The sequence below is a fragment of the Anomaloglossus baeobatrachus genome, chromosome 11, assembly GCF_048569485.1.
Source record: "Anomaloglossus baeobatrachus isolate aAnoBae1 chromosome 11, aAnoBae1.hap1, whole genome shotgun sequence".
In the NCBI taxonomy this organism is placed as follows: domain Eukaryota; kingdom Metazoa; phylum Chordata; class Amphibia; order Anura; family Aromobatidae; genus Anomaloglossus; species Anomaloglossus baeobatrachus.
In genome coordinates this window covers 32688910-32709095 of record NC_134363.1, presented here as the reverse complement: position 1 = coordinate 32709095, position 20186 = coordinate 32688910, and the positions used below count along the sequence as shown (strand labels likewise).

General features: G+C 48.4%; 1 protein-coding gene across 1 annotated transcript; it reads left to right on the top strand.

The window, feature by feature from the left end:
- Positions 1–4194: 4194 nt before the first annotated feature.
- LOC142256957 (guanylate-binding protein 7-like) lies at positions 4195–19976 on the top strand. The gene is made up of 11 exons (XM_075328979.1): positions 4195–4299; positions 8137–8323; positions 9580–9707; positions 10278–10387; positions 11490–11689; positions 12887–13129; positions 13212–13495; positions 15759–15971; positions 16101–16203; positions 17805–17998; positions 18701–19976. Exons 2-11 carry the CDS (start codon positions 8149–8151, stop codon positions 18881–18883), a joined length of 1833 nt encoding a protein of 610 aa, XP_075185094.1. The 5' UTR covers positions 4195–4299; positions 8137–8148; the 3' UTR covers positions 18884–19976.
- The last annotated feature ends 210 nt before the right edge of the window (positions 19977–20186 follow it).

Genomic DNA, 20186 nt, shown 5'->3' with positions numbered 1-20186 from the left:
CGGACAGTCACCGCCGTCTGCTGACCTTGCTGTCTCTCAGTCCGGGGCACACACCCGGACTAACTTCAGGCTTTACAAACTGTCACTTTCCCTTTCCTCAGCTTCTCTCCTTTGCTCCTCTACCACTTCCTTCCACTTCACTGTTTACTCCTTTACGTCCCTAGCTCGACTGCTCCTCAGACTCTAGTCTGGCTTCAACTGCCTGGTTTTCCCGCCTCCAGAGTTGTGAACTCCTCGGTGGGTGGAGCCAACCGCCTGGCCCACCCCCTGGTGTGGACACCAGCTCCTGGAGGAAGGCAACAAGAATTTTTGGTTAGCTTTGGTGTTCCTAACTGGAGTGTAGGGTGTGGTGGTGTTATGACCTGTGACCCCTGGCTTGCCCAGGGAGTCACATTCCCCCTTAGCAAAATGCAGACCGTCCGCGGGCTGCCCGTCCAACACCGGTTTTATTTTCTGAAAATAGATAAAAGGTAAAACGGTAAACATAACAACTTATGACATCATCCCACATCGGGAGGTTCAGTACTTAAACGTTGCAAAACGGTTTACGGTTACGGTTTCCACTCTCTCCCACCCAAGCAACCTGGCCCTGATGCTGCCCCTAAAACCCAGGCAGCACCCCTTGACCCAAGTCCAGCACAAGTTACCCGAGCGGGATCTGTCCTTCCCCTCCAGAGGGTAGCCACCGGTTCCTGTGGTGGCTGGGCCCCAGCCGGCTCTACTGCGGGCCCTCCCTCCAACCTGCCTCTCCGGAGGCGGCACTGCAGAAACGGTAATGGTAAAACAACTATTTACATGCCACTAGCGTCTGTGGTTGCCCTGCAAGTTCACGGGCTTGTCCATGGAAAGTCCTCCATGCAACTTTTAAACGGTCCCCACGGGGACAACAATGCCGGCAACGGCCGGTTCCCAATCACGGTTGAATCAGGTGAACTTCACGGTGTCATTGTACTTATCATCATTTTCAGAACTTTCAAACAAACTGACTTCTGGTCCCAACGGGGACAACTTTTAGGCGGAGGACCGCCGGCTTAGCAGTCCATCCTCAATCGCGGGGCTTTAGTGCCACCTTCACATGGTGCACCGCCGTGGACCCCGATGGTAGCTAGCTGCGGGTCATCTTCCTCCATATTCATGCGGGCATGCACATCCGCTCTACACCCCTCTCGGGCATCGATCTCCCTGCGCAGCTGCTGTTGCCGTCGCTCCCAGCTGGGAGCACTTTCTGTTTGCTCCGGTTCAGCGTGTGCAGGGAACATGCCCAACCAGAGTCCCTCCGTGTCGGCTACGACCGGCACTTTCAGTAATGAGGGACCCCGCTGTGACATGGCCTGCTCTGCCTCCTGGCAGCTGCATCCCCGCCGTGCCTCCGGTGCATCTTTGCTGACGGCTTCAGCCTTCGGCTTCTTCCATGGAAGCGGATCAGGGCGGTCACGAGCTTCTGCTGCAGGTCGGTCCGCCGGGGCGGATTGGCAGGGTACCGCTACTGGTGGTGGTGTTAGCGGGCCTAGTGGCGGGGCAGCAGTAGCCAACACGGGTAGCGGGGAAGGTAGCAGGGCGAGCGGGTATGGACCGGGTCCCTCAGCCGCGATGACCGACCCACTAGGGGCACAGGGGCGTGGGTCACTTACCCTCCCTTCCAATACTCCCTCCATCTCGCGTCTCCGTATGGCCGCCACCACTTCCGCCATGTCGGCCTCCCACTCCTCCATGAGGAGCTGCATGCGGACCTGCAGACGGCTGCTTAGCTGGACGGTCCGGACTTCCACCCACGCTGCGGGGCCAGGCGCGGGGACCACGGTGTTGTTGGTCGGACTCAGCATCTTTAGCAGCGGCCCCTTCCAGGAACCAGTCAATGGCCGCAGGGTCCTGGCGTCCCTGCTTCTATAGCTGCGCTCACATGCAGCCAGCCGCCATCGCGTCCCCCTTAGCTTCATTTCCGGCCCCTCCTCTATCGGGGCGGGGTTTTGGCCTTCGCGCCTCTGCTACTCGAGAAGACGCTCGAGCGGGAACTCTTCGCGCCAAAGATGGCGGCTTCTTAAATTTTTCGGCCGGACACCTCCGGCGGTAACAAGGCGCACCTCTACCAGACGGCAGAGCGGTAAGATCCTGTTCGTGACGCCAAGTTGTCGCGGGCGGAGGAGGGGACGCCGCGCTCTCCCTACTGCTCGGGTCCGGCGGCCGCGGCTGCTGCGGCCTGCTGCTGCTCGGTGGCTCGAGCGACGAGCCGGATCCCGGGGACTCTAGCGGCGCTCCTCTCCCGTGAGTGAAAAGGGGATTTGGGTGTGGGGATTGTTGATTGTCCGTGACGCCACCCACGGTTGTGGTGATTTGTTGACACCACCGCTGCTCTGTATGGGGATCCCGGGAGTGATGGTATGGAGCGGCTGGATGTTAGTCCTCCTCTCCGTGGGTAGGGTGTTGATTGTCCCGGGGCCCAGTGATGAGGTGGGTGATGCAGGGCTTGGTGGGGTGCAGGGACGCGGGGGCAGCTCCGTGCCTTGCGGCACTGTGGTACTCACTCAGCCTGAGACGATGACACAGTTCTCGGTAAAACACACGGCTGGAAAGACGGTTCCCACGGACGGCTGCACTTGCTTTCCCCATTAGGTGATGGTCCCTTTTTCCTGCACCTAAGATGATAGTGGTTGCGATGGGTTCCCACTGGTAACCCGCTCCCCGGCTTGGATATGGGCTGGAGGAGCCCTACTTTGCCCGCAGGCGCTGGCCCTGAGAAACTGGTGCCCTGGCGGTGGCGGTGTCTCTCTGTTACGGTTGGACTGTTGCCTTCAATCGGGACTTGGTTGTTGGGAGACAGTCGTCCCCTTCACTAACGGATTTGGCAAATTCACGGCGACTCCTAGCCTTGCCGGGATCCGAAAGGCCCCTGCCACTGGTGCTGACTGCTCTTCGTATACCGCTCCGGTACCGCCGGGCCACCACCCGTCCGCGGTCCTTCCAGCAACTTCCAAACAGTCACCCCTGCGGACAGTCACTGCCGTCTGCTGACCTTGCTGTCTCTCAGTCCGGGGCACACACCCGGACTAACTTCAAGCTTTACAAACTGTCACTTTCCCTTTCCTCAGCTTCTCTCCTTTGCTCCTCTACCACTTCCTTCCACTTCACTGTTTACTCCTTTACGTCCCTAGCTGGACTGCTCCTCAGACTCTAGTCTGGCTTCAACTGCCTGGTTTTCCTGCCTCCAGAGCTGTGAACTCCTCGGTGGTTGGAGCCAACGGCCTGGCCCACCCCCTGGTGTGGACACCAGCTCCTGGAGGAAGGCAACAAGGATTTTTGGTTAGCTTTGGTGTTCCTAACTGGGGTGTAGGGTGTGGTGGTGTTATGACCTGTGACCCCTGGCTTGCCCAGGGTGTCACAGTGATATCGCTAGCAATTTGTAGCAATAGCGAGCATGTAAGTACCCGCCCCCGTCGCGCATGCGATTGTTTGTGATCGCTGCCGTAGTGAACATTATCGCTACATCAGCGTCACACATACTTTCCTGGTCGGCGTCGTCGCTGTGACTGCTGAACAATTCCTCCTTCAAGGGGGAGGGACGTTCGGCATCACAGCGACATCACCGCAACGTCACTAAGCGGCTGTCCAATCAAAGTGGAGGGGCGGAGATGAGCAGGACGTAACATCCCGCCCACCTCCTTCCTTCCGCATTGTGGCCGGCGGCAGGTAAGGAGAGGTTCCTCGCTCCTGTGGTGTCACACATAGCGATGTGTGCTGCCGCATGAGCGATGAACCACCTGCATAAACAACCCTTACCGATTTTTGAGTTTGGGACGACCTCTCCATGGTGAACGATTTTCACCATTTTTGAGGTCGCTTAAGGTCGCTGGTCAGTGTCACACGCTGCAAAATCGTTAATGACGCCGGATGTGCGTCACTAACAACGTGACCCCGACGACAAAACATTAACGATATCGTAGCTTGTAAAGCCCCCTTTAATGTAAGTCAACAAGGTTGCAGTAATGCATGTGGTACCCCGCTGCTGTATTTTTAGAGACCCATGTCCTGCATACCCCTTTTCTTCTGCACATGACTTCAAGTACCCTGGATGCCTCCACCAGACCTCAGTCTAATGCATGAGTTAGGAATATGTGATGGGAGGGGGAAGGGAAGGAACTGAAGGCCATTTAGTTTTGCTTTCAGTTTTACATAATATAATAAAGACGGAGAAAGATCTGCAGTGAGAGCCGAGCACGGAGCACGGACGGAGGAGCACGGACGGAGGAGCACGGACGGAGGAGCACGGACGGAGGAGCACGGACGGAGGATCTTCTCTGCACGGTAACAGGGGCTTTATTGCTTTTTTGTTTTTTTTCTTAGAAAAAAGCCTAATATATAAAATGTAGATTAGCATTAAGCATTGACACATAGAGAGAAAGAATGTATCCATAGAACAAGGTGAAGGTTCCATGTATCAGCTTACTATAGAAACTATGACGGGGGCAAGAGTCTAACTACTGTGCCGGACAACGAGGGCGGGGGCTTTCTCCATTCATTAACCACCATTCATCAATTGTATTTTATTTTTTGCTTTTTTTTTTTTTTTTTAAATTACTTTTTTCTTTTTTTGCTGTGTTGTATACCTTTCTTTCCCTGCTTTTTTATTTGCACCAAATTCTTCTTAAAGGGAACCTGTCAGGTCCAATATGCACCCAGACCCACGAGTAGTTCTGGGTACATATTACTAATCTTTGCCTGACTGTCCATGTATCTAGTAGAATAGATAAAGGGATCTTTAAGAAAAGTATTTCTAAAGATTCTTTATGTTATGCTAATGAGCTCAGGGACTTGTCGCGAGGGTGTTAGTTCCCTTGGCTAGTCGGCCCCCTTAGGCTGCTTTCACACATCCGGTTTTTGCACTGCGGCTCAATCCGGCTCAAAAACCTATGCAACGGATGCGGCGAAAAAAGCGGATCCGTTGTATAGGTTTTTCCATGCGGCCCGTCCGTTTTTTGATGGATGCGGCTTGATACTGAGCATGCGCAGTACAAAAAAACGCATCCGGCGGCCGGATGCGGTTTTTGCCATAGGACGCCACATCCGGCCTCCATAGGCTTGCATTATAAATCGCACCGGATCCGGCGCAATGCGTTTTTTTCGCTGCACAAAAAAAGTGCCAGGCAACATTTAATCCGGCCGCCACATGGGCTAAATATGCCGCATCCGGCAAAAAACGGACGCAACGCAAGGCCATGCGGCACAATACGGCGCTAATGCAAGTCTATGCGGGAAAAAACGCAACCGGCGGCAAAAAAAACGGTTGCGTTTTTTCTGCAGAGCGCCATATTGTGCCGCACGGCAAAAAACGGATGTGTGAAAGCAGCCTATGTATGCCCCTGTGGGTGTGCCAACATGTTAATGAATGCACAGCGTCAGAGAATGGTCGCTCTCACCTCTCTGCTGTCACCGCGTCCAACACTGGATTTCGGGTCAGTGCGAATGATCCCCGGAGTTTCGGTCATGAGCACTATGAAGCCAGGTGTACACGTCCCGCCTTCAAACTTGTGTAGTGCCCATGATTGGAAGTCTGGTATCATTCACACTGAGCCGAAATTCAGTGTTGGGCACGGTGGAAGCAGAGAGGTGAGCACGACCATCCTCTGATGCTGCGCATTCATTAGCATGTTAGTATGCCCACATAGGTGTGATGCTAAGGGGGCAGACTAGCCAAGAGAACTAAGGCGGGCTTTACACGTTGCGACATCGCTAGCAATTGCTAGCAATATCAAGCGCGATAGTACCCGCCCCTGTCGCACATGCGATATGTGGTGAATGCTTCCGTAGCGAACATTATCGCTATAGCAGCTTCACACGCACATACCTGGTTGGCGACGTCGCTGTGAGCACCGATCAATCCATCCTTTAAGGGGGAGGTGCGTTCAGCGTCACCGCGATGTAACTAAGCGGCCGGCCAATAGAAGTGGAGGGGCGGAGATGAGCGGGAGATAACATCCCGCCCACCTCCTTCCTTCTGCATTGCCGGTGGACGCAGGTAAGGAGATGTTTGTCGTTCCTGCAGTGTCACACACAGCGATGTGTGGTGCTGCAGGAACGACAAACAACATCGTACCGTCAGCAGCAACGAAATAATGGAATGGAGCGACGTGTCACCGATCACCGATTTTTCACGTTTTTGCGATCGGTGATCGTCGCTCCTAGGGTTTACACGTTGCGATGTCGGTAACGGTGCCGGATGTGTGTCACTAACGACGTGACCCCGACGATATATCGTTACCGATGTCGCAACGTGTAAAGCCCGCCTAATAAATCTGCGACTAATCCCTGTGCTCATTAGCATATGGTATGGGATCTTTATAAATACTTTTCCTAAAGATCTCTATCTATGGTAGTATATACAGAGACAGTTAGGCAGGGATTAGCGATATGCACCCAGAACTGCTCGTGGTTCTGGGTGCATATTCCACCTGACAGGTTCCCTTTAACGGCACATGCAGGTTCATTAATTGTAACTCTAAAGGGGGCTTTACACACAACGACATCGCTAACGAGAGGTCGTTGGGGTCACGGAATTCGTGACGCACATCCGGCCTCGTTAGCGATGTCGTTGCGTGTGAAACATACGAGCGACCGCTAACGATCAAAATTACTCACCTAATCGTTGATCGTTGACGCGTCGTTCTAATCCCGAATATCGTTGCTGCTTTTGGACGCAGCTTGTTCGTCGTTCCTGAGGCAGCACACATCGCTATGTGTGACACCCCAAGAACGAGGAACTACACGGTACCTGCGTCCTCCGGGAACGAGGTGGGCGTGACTTTCCTGCGGCTGCTCTCCGCCCCTCCAATTCTATTGGACGGCTGCCGTGTGATGTCGCTGTTAATGCCGCACGAACCGCCCCCTTAAAGAGGTTGTTCGCCGGCCACAGCGACGTTGCAGGGAAGGTAAGTCCGTGTGAATGGTGTTAGCGATTTTGTGCGCCAAGGGCAGCGATTTGCCCGTGACGAACAAACGACGGGGGCGGGTGCGATCAGCAGGACAGGCAGTACAAGAATGGGGGCATTAAATCAGGAAAGGGCCCAGAATGGGGGACATTGTACCAGAATGGGAGTGCATTATACCAGGACGGGGTCCAAGATGGGGGACGTTGTACTAGGAAGGAACCCATCATGGAGGGCATTGTATCAGGATGGGTGGCATTATACCAGGAAGGAGCCCAGGATGGGGGATGTTATATTAGGAAGAAGCTCAGGATGGAAGGCATTGTGCCAGAATGGGGGTCCAATATACCAGGAAGGGGCCCAGGATGGGGGACGTTATACTAGAAAGGAGCCCAGGAAGAGGGCATTGTACCAGGGTGGGGGGCTTTATACCAAGAAGGGGCCCAGAATGGGGACATTATACTAGGAAGGAGACCAGGATGGAGGGCATTATACCAGGATGGGGGCATTATACCAGGAAACGTCCCAGGATGTGGGATGTTATACTAGGAAGCAGCCCAGGATGAAGGGCATTGTATTAGGGGGAAGGGGCTTTATACAAGGAAGTGGTCCAAAATGGGGACATTATACTAGGAAGGAGCCTAGGGTGGAGGGCTCTGTACCAGGATGGGGCCCAAGAAGTGGGACACTGTTAAAGCATGGGCTCAGGATAGGTGGCATTATTATTAGAATGGCCCAGAATGGAGGGGCATTATTACTGGGAGGGGCCCAGGATGGAGGACATTAGTACAGGAAGGGGCCAGGATAGGAGACATTATTACATGGGGCGCAAACATGCATGTCTTTATAAGATCTAGAACGCTACAAGGGCCCATATATCTGACCAATATACAGGTGTGAGCCAAGGTCCAATTTTAGCCCCATGGCCCATTGGACTCTAGTTAAGCCACTTGCGCCACACCTCGCTAATCAAAATCTGAGCCAGGGGTAGTGGAAGGTAAGAGATTCGTGAGCCTCCCGTTCAAAGACCAGAAATTTATAGCCTGGACAATGGATTGGAGCCCCGGAAGTTGAAGTGTCCATCTCTAATAGTATCAAATACTCAAACTGCAATACCAGACACAGCCAAAGCTGAAGAGTGGCGCTGTTCCAAAGTAGTCATAAACTTACAATGGCTATAGTGGAAGTTACATTTATTTTTTTATTTTTTACTTTACAGGATTTGTAAAAAATGGAGTACCCGGTGTGTTTAATTGAGAACCACGACGATGGAACAATCCAAGTCAATAAAAAAGCGCTAGAAATCTTATCCCGCTTTACCCAGAAGGTGGTTGTTGTGGGAATAGTCGGGAAATACCGTACTGGGAAGTCTTATCTGATGAACAAGCTGGCGGGACATAAAAATGGTAAGGCTCTCAGTGTAACGGTCCCAACAGACCCTCATTATCTGAGTAAGGAGACTCCGACATACATTAGATGGTTGGTCGAACTGCCGAAATCGCTGGGATAGGACTTCTATTCTCTAATGTGTACAGAGCCCTGTAATGTATAGTAGAAAACCTCCATAAATATTCAGAGTAAGATTTCTAGAATACAGTATGTGCATGCTTCTTGGAATGTCCTTAAGGCTCTCAGAGAAAGAGTTGGTAAATCTCCTGGATTGCTGCCAAAGCCTTCCGAAACCTCGTGAAATCTAAAAGAAAGTTCTCAGGGGCAAAACCTGTCACGATGAGGGGGGCTCCTATACTGTCCCTCACGCTAGAGGACTCTAGGCCATCCCTGACCTCCATATTACCCCTGACGGTAGAGACACCGGAGTCCTGTGCCTTACTATTCTCCTGACCACAGCTAATCTGTTCCTCCCACCCCACAAGCGAAGGAAGGGGAAAGAATGTGATGGAAACACAGATTAAAATAGACAGGGGTAAACAAAAACTCAGTCACGCTTCAAAATCACAGGAAGAGAAAAACAAGAGCAGGAAGGCAGCAACAAAATGACAACAAGGGTTAATACCACAACCACTCACAGTAATAATACACAACAATCACCAGTATGTCTGGTTCACAGCATCTCACTAGACCAGTATAAGGTAAGCTATAGCTGGCATTAATGGAATAGTTGAGCAATCATATATAGGAGGAGCGGGAACATCCCAAAAAACAACAAGGGTTAACACCACAACAGCTCACAGAAAAAATGCACAACAATCACCAGTATGTCTGGTTCACAGCACCTCACCAGACCAGTATAAGGTAAGCTATAGCTGGCATTAATGGAATAGTTGAGCCATCATATATAGGAGGAGCGGGAACATCCCAAAAAACAACAAGGGTTAACACCACAACAGCTCACAGAAAAAATGCACAACAATCACCAGTATGTCTGGTTCACAGCATCTCACCAGACCAGTATAGGTAAGCTATAGCTGGCATTAATGGAATAGTTGAGCCAGCATATATAGGAGGGGCACGAACGTGACTGGTTCCCCCACAGCATGTGATCAAAGAGACTAACAAGCAGCCTAGCAGAGATTAACTCTTACTACCCTGCCTTTTCTTCCTGAACCTTTTGGACTGTGCTGTACAACTGGACACCTTATTTGTGGTTGCTCTCCACAGTATAATATCCCATAGATATTCAGTTTTTTTTTCTCCCATACAGGCTTTTCCTTGGGATCCACAGTCCAGTCCATGACTAAAGGTATCTGGATGTGGTGCGTTCCTCACCCTGTGAAGCGTGATCACACCCTTGTGTTGCTGGATACAGAAGGACTGGGCGACGTGGAGAAGGTCAGTGCAAACATTTCTGCAGACGGAGTTTACAATTCCTTATACAGTAATCTCTGGGATCCCGGCCAAGTGCAGCTAATGAGCTCTTTCTCCAGACCTACATAACAATCTCTACAGAGGCCACTATGGAGGGGTGCAGAATACCTCTGCCGCTGTGTAAGGAAAGGTGCTACGCACAACATTCCTATCAACATTTGATCTCTGCCCTTGAAAAGCCAACCTTTGGCAAGAGTTTGTTTGTAGTTTGCAGTCATTGAGATAGGTCTGCAGAGGAGCTGTGTGCATAAAGCGGTAGACCCATAAACCTTCCGGCTTTTCCATGCTCTAGCTGATTGAAAGATCTGTCCCGTGTGTAGACATGGAGACTTGTCAACCGAATGGAGTCTGGAGAAGTTGTCCGAGGACAATAGTGGTCTAATTAGGTCTGTCCCTATAGTTCTTGGTAGGACGTCGTTTCAAATTATGTTTGCTCTTAAATGCCGCAACGTTTCAGAGGAAAACATGCCTGGCTGCCCTGATTCAGGCAGCATGAATCCAATTAATTTTCAAAATGCCTTTGTTTGATTTTAGGGAAACAGCCAGAACGATTCCTGGATTTTTGCCCTTGCTGTTCTTCTTAGCAGCACTCTGGTATTCAACAGTATCGGGACCATTGACCAGCAGGCCATGGATCAAATCCAGTATCCTTCAAATGACTTTAATGGGGGCTCTACCATATGAGAAGAATCTGGTGCATTGAACAACCAAAATGGAGTCATTGTGGCTCCATGTTACACACGTAGATACACCCACAGCTACCTAGTTTTAATGCTTGCTGGTGGGGGGGGGGGAGCAGTAGTAGGAGTTGACCCACTGCACCACATGTTAGGGGTTTAACTAAGTTACCACCGAGGTAGATGCCAGGTTCCACTCCCAGGGCAGTGTCCAGGATTGTTGCACCCTGACCCCCAGGGCAGGAAACGCAGGGACAGACAAAGGTGCAGTTGGGTATAGTTTCTGGTGCAGGTTGGTGCAGCCGGGATAGCTGAGACAGATAGGACGGCTGGAGCAGACAGATATGGTGGGCATAACTGGGTCAGACAGGTATGGGAAGACGGATACAGGAATAGGTAACAGGACAGGAGCATGGGACCTGAAAACTAGCTAGCAAATGGATAAACTGACTAACTAAAGGAACTGAGCAGGCACCTTCCCTAGTGGGAGAATGCCTTAAGTACCTAGTGCCTTTCAGCACTAAGAGAGGGACTTCAGGTCAATGGCACACCGACCCTTTAAGGGTGCACACGCATATGCCCTAAGCTCATTCCCGGGGAGCCTGTGCACCATTCACAGACCCCGGGAGGAGGCAGCAGAAGAGCACATGGACGTGGAAGTGCGGGGGAGGATACAGTCCAGCCCAGCATAAGTGAGTCAATTTCCCAGCTGGAGAGAGGTAAGACAGTGCAGGGACTAATGTTTAGGGGTGCATTTAGATGTTTATTGGTTGAACCCTCCAAATTTGGCTTACCATCTAATGTTTATGTGGCTGATAACTTCAGCTGAACAGCACAGAATGACTGGACAGCACTACAGGTCCCAGCCACCATAATCTCAGTGGATTAACATTGCCTTCACCGCCCAGAGCTTCTGGTTCTGACATCTTCTCCATCACCAGCACAGTCCAGGGAATGAATGTGGTGGTGCCTGGTGACAGAAGTAGATGTCGCCAAAGCCGGTCCTAGAAGACCTGTGACAGATATTCATTGTACTAATATATATACGTTACGCCTTAACTTCTCATAGTTATGTCACAGAACTTACTGAGAAAATAAAAGTGAAAGCGAGCGAGCAGCAATCAGAATTTCATGATGATTCGGGAGAGTTCAAGAGATTTTTCCCGTCGTTTGTATGGTGCGTCCGAGATTTTAACCTAAAACTTGAACTCAATGGAAAGGACATCACTGAGGATGAGTACCTGAAAAATGCCTTGAAGCTAAAGACAGGTACAACCATTAATCTGTAAATGTTAAATAATTAATGTTATCGGCACCGGACAACAATGTGTTGACATTTGCCTAAAATATTTGCTTAAACTATATTAAAAATAGTGTAGGTGTTTGCCGAGCACCAGGTGTAACAAGATGCTGGACCACCAGGGGTCACTAGATACCCTAGTGGAGGAGATCTGCGGGGAAGTCGAACAAGCCAGGGGTCAGGAGCTGGGAGATCACATCAGTAATAGAGGGGGAAAGAGAAGCCAAAGTCAGTGTGTGAGCAGACAGTCAGTAAACCAGGAAGTCACGTTAACTACCAGGAAGAGAGTGGAGCCGCGGTCAGAATACAAACCGAGGTCGGTAGTCAAGAGGACAAGTTGGGTACATGGGAGAGAGCGGAGACGGGGTCAGAATACAAGCCGAGGTCGGTAGCCAAAAGGACAAGTCAGGTACATGGAAGAGAGCGGAGCCAGGGTCAGAATACAAGCCAAGGTCAGGAGCCAAGAGTACAAGTCAGGTACATGGAAGAGAGCGGAGTTAGGGTCAGAATACAAAACGAGATCGGAAGCCAAGAGTACAAGTCAGGTACATGGGAGAGCGGAGTCGGGGGTCAGGAACAAGTCGAAGGTCAGTGAGGCAGGGAGTCAAGACAGAGTAGGGGAAGAGACGGGACGGGGTACAAATAACTAGGAAGTGGGACAAGATGAGGTCAGTCACTTACGGGAACCAGAGGTGTGCACTGCAAAACAAAAACTATCACTGGCAGCGTTCCGGGTGGACTAGCTCCCGTATAAAGCAAGCCACACCCCGGAACAAGGCTTCGAAGAACAGACCCCTCCCATATGACAGAGGACGTAGACCAGGAACAACAAATTAACTGGAGAAAAATATGAGGCCCAGTACAGGCTCTGCAGGAGAGCATAGCACCACTCATCAGAATCACGATAGTAGGATTTCTTAAATGCCCACTGATCTCAATAATGGAGTCCCAAAGTAACTTGCATGAATGAAGTGGTACTGAGCATGTGCAAACACTTGGAGAGATTGTGGTGCAGCGGTTGCACATGCTCAGTAATGCTTCATTGACAAATAGCACTTTTGAACATACTGTTCTTGGGATTAATAAGGGATTCACAGTGATCATACATATATTATGTATCCTGATGATTAGTAACATATGTTATTTATGAGACAATCTATTTCTAGGTATGAGTCCAGCAGTACGAAATTACAACTTTCCCCGGGAGTGTCTCCTCCATTACTTCCATTCACACAAATGTTTTGTGTTTGATCGGCCGGCATCCAAGGCGGATCTCCAGAATCTGGATAACGTGGCGGAGTCTCAGCTGGATCATGCTTTTGTACAACAGACAAAGCGATTCTGTCAATACATTTATGAGAAAAGTCCAGTTAAATCCCTATCAGGCGGCTTCACGATGACCGGGAGAAGTAAGTCCTCACTTTATGATATGACTTAGCCCTTCTCTACATTATTTTCCGTCAATAAAAGGTTTTATTCTACCAATTTTAGGTTTTGGAGATATCGCAGCCTCCTATGTAGAGTCAATTCGAAGCGGTTCCATTCCATCTATGGAAAATGCAGTTGTTGCTTTGGCAAAAATCGAGAACTCCCGAGCCGTAAACGAAGCTTCTTCCAAGTATGACGAGCTGATGAGTCAACATGTAAGCAAATTCCCAACCGAGACACAAGATGAATTTCTAAATCTTGACAAGGAATGTCACACAGAAGCACTGAACGTCTTTATGAATAATTCCTTCAAAGATGAAAATCATGAATATCAGTACAAGCTAATAGTAAGTAAAGTGAGACAATAAAATCATAACATCATTTTTAGGTAACTTGAATGACGAGGGGTCCTGTTTGGACACTGAGACACTCTCGGTGGACTAAGAAAAAGACTGATGGCACATCCTACCTTTCTAATGTGAACAGGTGCAAATTGAACATGAAACATAGTAAAAAAAAAGTAGACAGCTGCACTCTGTAGCACTAAAACATGTGGAACAATGAATATGGGAATACAGACATGCATTACTGCTATGAAAAACATGAAAAAATTTAGATACACAGCACACAAAGAGGTTGCCTTGCCATTGGCTGTTGGGCTCACATAAAGCTGGCCATTTTTGTTCCTATCCTCCTATAAGTTGTAGGTTTTTTAACCCAAAGAGTGGCATTAGTTGGGTAGAGATCCAGCAAAAAAGAGTTTGCTGTAATGATCCGCTGTGCTCTGCTCTCCAGTAGAGCCAATGTTCTGTACTATGCTCCAGGTGACGGGTTTCTTCTCAGCCTTTGAGTCCTGCGCTGGTTCGGGGAATGGCCTGTGTTCAGGCACCTCGTTCCGTGTGAGTGCTCGGCTACATTAGAGAGCAACTTCACCCGGAATGCTGCCAGTCATAGTTCCTGCTCTACAGTGAGTTATCTGGCTCCTGTGAGTTTTGTTGTTCTGATCTTGCCTCCCTACTCCAGACCTTTGTTATCCTTCTCTGCCCGTGCCCCTGACTCTGACGTTATCCCTCTGGCTTCTGGCCTCCAGCTTATACATTGACCTCGGCACCTCGGCTCCGCGAACTCCTAGTGTACCTGGCTTCTGACCTCTGGCTTGTTGTAACACCTGCCTGGATCCACAGACTCAGATGGGCTGAAAAGGGGAGGCTAGAGGGAAGCCACTCACCAAGCAGGACCCCCAGAACCCTGAAACCCTTTAACCCCTCTACAGGGATTTGGAATTACACAGGGAACTGGAGATCACTACCTGTGGAAGGCTGCAGTCCGATGAGAGTAATAGTCAGGCAGGGTCAAACCAGGAATTGCAGAACAGGGACAGAATCCGCAGGCAATGACGTAGTCAGCAAACATAGCAGAGGTCAAATCCGGATCGGGCAGCAAGGTACAGAAACAGTAGGCAGGAGGGTAGTCAGAAAACACTTAGAAGTCAACACACAGGAATCACCAAACAGAATAGGACGTAACAGGAGCCAGGAAAATCAGAACTATCTCTGGCAGTGGTCATGTGACAGGAGGGTGAATAAGAAGGGTGTGGTGTCTTCCCATTGGCTGTAGCTGAACGCTGAAAACTTCAGCTGGAAGACACATGCCACCCACAGTCAGCCAGCGGTACTGCAGATCCCAAGCTAACCCAGCCCAGTGGATGATCGTAGCCTGCGCCCACCGCTGGCATCGACTCCTCTCCCATCACCAGCACCATCCACGGCAGGAACACGGCGTTGCCTGGCGATCGGAGCAGAAGTCGCTGGAGCAGACTCCGGCGGTGACGTAACACTTGTACCCTGACCCTGGCTCTGCTCGCTCCCTGTGTATCTTATCTGACTTCCTGGCTTCTGTTCACTGGCGTGTTTGACTTCCCTATCTCTAGTAGCTACTAGTGGCGTATTGTTACAGTCCCCTTGCTGTTGACTGTTGGGCTCACATAAAACTGGCCATTTTTGTGTAAGTATCTCAATTTTTGCATGTTTTTCATAGCAGTAATGCATGCCTATATTCCCATATTCATTGTTCCACATGTTGTAGTGCTACAGATTGCAACTGTCTCCTTTTTGTTACTCTCAGGAGACTATCATGACATGATATAGAACTTTTCTGTTCTGGATTTATATAGGAACTGAATTACTCTGGACAAAGTATGAGTTAAAGAAAGACTTAGCCCAGAACGAACTGTTACATAGGTCAACCAGAGGTTTTCTAAGCGCCACATGCGATTTAACCTTCTTTTTAGGCCCCAAACCAGTCCCTTATTGTTGGCATAGCACTTTGCAACATTTTGGCACCGTACTCAACATGTAATGAGTCCCAACAGACCAACTTATTTCTTCTCTCTTACGTGGGTCTCACTGGGGCTAAGTGGGATCATACTATAATATAAAGGCTTCTTTGCAGAGTCCAAAAAAGGTGCCCCTTTCTCAGGATCCGGTGTAGGAAATTTCTTAGTTCCTTCTCTAGTCAGTAAAATGGTACTAATGGATGAGGTTTTGCCAAAATATAGGGAGCCTGCTTATAAAACTTGAACTGTATATTTTGAATGGTCTTCTCTTGTAGGATGAGTTGGTTATCAAAAAGGCGAAATATCAGCAGCAAAATGAGCAAGCATCGGAGATAAAGTGCAGAGGCTTACTGCAGGAGCTAAGCGCTGAAATGGAGAAAAGAATAAGGGAAGGGAAGTATTCTGTGCCCGGTGGATATAAGCAATTCATCGAGGAGAAGAAATCATTGGAAGCTGATTATCTAAGGGTCAAAGGCAAGGGCGTGAAGGTAAGCAAATAGATAAACTGTTCAATACATTTTTAAAAGCAAATATAACCTTGCTGACGCATTTCAGGCAGGTGAATAGTCGGAGCCATAGATCAGAGAATAACATATCCGTATCTGATTTTACCATAGTCTTTAGAAGTTTTGCAACAGTTCCTCAAAGAAAAGGAGAGCGTGGAATCCACCATTCTAATGGCAGATAAAACACTGCAAGAAACAGAAAAGAAGATGGCTGGTAAGACTTTGAATGCAAATGCAACCTCCATATTACTCTGGTTAGATCTAAACCTATTGTCATGGGGTTAGCAGGGGAGCCTAAACTGGACCTCAAGCTAGGGGAACCCTTTCTGACCCTGATCCCAAAGATACATCTGATGGTGGTGATGTTTGGGCCACCTTCCTTACCCTAGCTCCTGAATAACCCTGGCCTAGTGCTCCCATCTCTCTAACCAGGAGGAGGCAGAGACAGGAGTGATTAATCCCACACAAGTAAACAGGCAAGGGAAAAAACAAAATTCACAGCAATCACTCACAGAGGTATAGACAATATGTGATCAGAAGGAAACTAAAGAAAGGGAGGAAATAATCAGACAACAAGAGTATTTCCACAACACACCAATCAGTACACAACTGGATATAAGAGCACATAAAGCTATCATCGGCATAGGAGACCAGGCTCCACCATCTTAAAAAGGGTGGAGGCAAATGTGATAGGTCTCCTGCAACATGTGACTCAAGTAGTAATCCACAGGCTAGCAGAAATTAACTACTATAAGACCGATTACTAACAAGAGCACAGCTGGTTGTCTCCCAAGCCTGTATGTGCAACTCAAAAGCAGCATCATGTGGAGTGTCTGACTGCTGTGTGAACAGCATCAGAAGTAGTCCTGACACTCAGTGAGTTTTGAACCAGACACCAAGTGACACCTATTCAATCAATGGTACAATATGATACTGTCAACTATTGAAGACATCCAATTGTAACAACTAAAGGGAGCTTTACACGCAATGACATCGCTAACGAGATGTCGTTGGGGTCACGGAATTCGTGACGCACATCCGGCCTCATTAGCGATGTCGTTGCGTGTGAAAGGTACGAATGACCTCTAATGATCAAAATTACTCACCTAATCGTTGATCGTTGACACGTCGTTCAAATCCCAAATATCGTTGCAGGACGCAGGTTGTTCGTCGTTCCTGAGGCAGCACACATCGCTACGTGTGACACCCCAGGAACGATGAGCAGCACCGTACCTGCCTCCAGCCAGCAACAAGGTAGGAATCACTTTCTTTCGGCTGCTCTCCGCCCCTCCGCTTCAATTGGACGGCTGCTATATGACGTCGCTGTGACGCCGCACGAACCGCCCCCTTAGAAAGGAGGCGGTTCGCCGGCCACAGCGAAGTCGCTAGGCAGGTAAGTCCGTGTGACGGGTCCTAGCGATGTTGTGCTCTACGGGCAGCAATTTACCCGTGCCGCACAACCGACGGGGGCAGGTGCTTTCACTAGCAACATCGCTAGCGATGTCGCTGTGTGTAAAGTGGCCTTAAATCATCATTTGTCTGGTTGGTGGAGCCATTTAGCTTTTGAAAAATTTCTGACGATGATGTCAATTTAGTTGATCATAAAGTATATAAACAACAACTACAGAGTTCACATAAACAACAACTGCAGAGTTCACATAACTCTCCATCTGTATCTTGATCCGTTTTTACATCAATGTGATACTACTTGTAGCCGCACAAGTTACACAAGCCGCACTTCTACATATCTGAATATTTTAGTATATATGATGGCATAAATATTCTAAAAACTGAAATATCTATTCATTACTATAGAGCAAAACGCAAAGAGAGAAGCTGAAGCAAGAGCGAGGGAGATTGTGGAAAAGAAGAACATGGAACTGCAGAAGAACATTGCGAATCAACAGGAAAGTTATGACATGCATGTAAAAATGCTGGAAAAGAAAATGAGTGAAGAAAGGGAGAAGATAAAGGAAGAAAACAATTGGCTGATAAAAGAGAAACTTAAGGTAATGGGTCACGTTGTCCAGATGAGCGGTGGGGAATTTTTGTTTTTCTATCAATGTTCCTGTTTTTGTAGGGTTGACCAAATCCCTAGACGTGGTGAAGACTCAAGATAGTGCAAAGTGATATGGAGGACCAGGTCATGGAGCTTTAAGAACCGCCTCCTACCTATCGCCATCTGCGGCTCTTTTTTTGATTAGTTGACCTGGTGCGACATCACATGGACGTAACACCAGACCGGCTAATCAAAAGAGGTGACATGTATAGAAGAAGGTGAGACGTGAGAAGTGGTTCTCATGGCTCTGGCCAGAGGTCACGGATTTCAGAGGTGGCCACCGGATCAGGTCATGCAGATCAATTTGCACAAATTCTAGTGATCACATTTGATCTTACCACCACACTATGTTTAATTGAGGGAATCAAGTAGGTGACTTCTTTGTACTTCCGAGACGTATGATCTTTGGAGTAGATGGAAGAGCATTTACAACGTGTCGGAGCTGGGAGTTGCGAGTCACTTCTCATTGTTTGCAATCAATTCAGCCGCTGAACCTGAAAATCCAAGTTGACCATAAGTAGAGGACCAAAAACAAGGGCACACCAACCACGAACCTGGGCAATGTTTGTAGGCCAAAAACCAGACCACGATATGACCCAAAATATGAGTCCTAACTACAATTGATGGTCTATCTGATTTTTTTTCTTTGCAGGAACAAGAAGAAATGATGAAAGGAGGGTTCAAAACACAATGTCAAATGTTGGAGGATGAGATTAGAGGATTACGACAACAACAACAGGAGAACAAGAGGGAACCCTCATCATTAATGGAAGAAATCATTACGACATTCCTGCCTGGAACTTTAGGAAGAATTGTAAAAAAAGTGCTTCTATAGGAGCGATATCGAAACCACATTGTTTAGCAGTATTATCATGAGTTACACAATTATGGATCAGCATTAGCGTATAGAAACAGTATACAATAGTGATCACACCCAAAGCATCAGCTCGCCTTAGTGTGCATGCCTGCCAACATTAGTATATGTTAAATGGGGACATATAAGGTGTTGAGGGGCATTTTTTTTACATAAATGTGTGTATTTTGGGTTAAAAATAATTTCCGCAGTTGGGTTTCATTAAATATTCTGCACAGCTTGGCTTTTACAGGCTTTTTTGTCCCTTCACAATCAACTTTGATGTGGTCTGCAGGCAAAAAATGTCCCAGAGGACAAACTTTCGCAGTTAACTCATTCTGTAGTCAGCATTTGACACTGCAACACAGAGGCTACAGGAGACAAAGGCTTAAAAATATATAATGAAACCCAACATGCATGGCTCCAAAGGTGAACAACCCCTTTAAGTCCTACCTCAAGGACTGGTTAAAACCAATCCAGACCACCCACTTTTGGGTTGGCTTTATATAAACCCATATTTCTGCCCTTTTTGCCTTTACTAATTGTTTTAACTCTTCTAATGCCAGATTAGTGCTGCCATATTGTTTGCAGGAACAGTCTTTATTTGGGTCTAGTCACACCTTAAAGGAAACAGAGACAGATGATCATGTGGTAATAGCCATGTACAGGGGCCATGAATCTCATATGATGGTGACGATCCACCGTTGCCATGGAAGGTCTACATGGACAGTTGCTATGGAAGGCCTACATGGACTGTTGCTATGGAATGCCTACATGGACGGTTGCTATGGAAGGCCTACATGGACGGTTGCTATGGAAGGCCTACATGGACTGTTGCTATGGAAGGCCTACATGGACGGTTGCTATGCAAACTCTGAGTGAAACCTTTAGCTCTGGAAGAGGCCTTCATGGCTTTAAAAAACTGAATAGTTCACAACATGTAGAAGAATGGATAGTACATAGATCACCAAAACATAGAAAGGACAAAGCGGACTATTTACCCACTGCCCTGACATTCCTTTATGTAATGTGTTCTGCTTTCCTTTTGTTCCTGGATTTCTATGTACAATAATAAATAAAGATTGTTTTGTTCAAATACATTATTGTTCTTTAGATTTATTAACTGTAATATTTCAATATTAGTCACGGGGATCGGATATAATCCTTTAAAGCTGTAGGCCCAGAGCCTGAGGCTGCACCACTAAAGTAGACCATAAACATGAGATCATTGTCAGTCAGACAACTGTCTCTCAAACTCCCCCATACCCTCGAATGCTCAGCTCCA

Excerpts from the sequence above, each read along its gene's own strand:
- LOC142256957 (XM_075328979.1), top strand. The coding sequence starts at position 8,149 with ATGGAGTACCCGGTGTGTTTAATTGAGAACCACGACGATGGAACAATC. Across the intron at positions 13,130-13,211 it reads CTTCACGATGACCGGGAGAA|GTTTTGGAGATATCGCAGCC; the intron begins GTAAGTCCTCAC and ends TACCAATTTTAG. Across the intron at positions 15,972-16,100 it reads TCAAAGGCAAGGGCGTGAAG|TCTTTAGAAGTTTTGCAACA; the intron begins GTAAGCAAATAG and ends ATTTTACCATAG.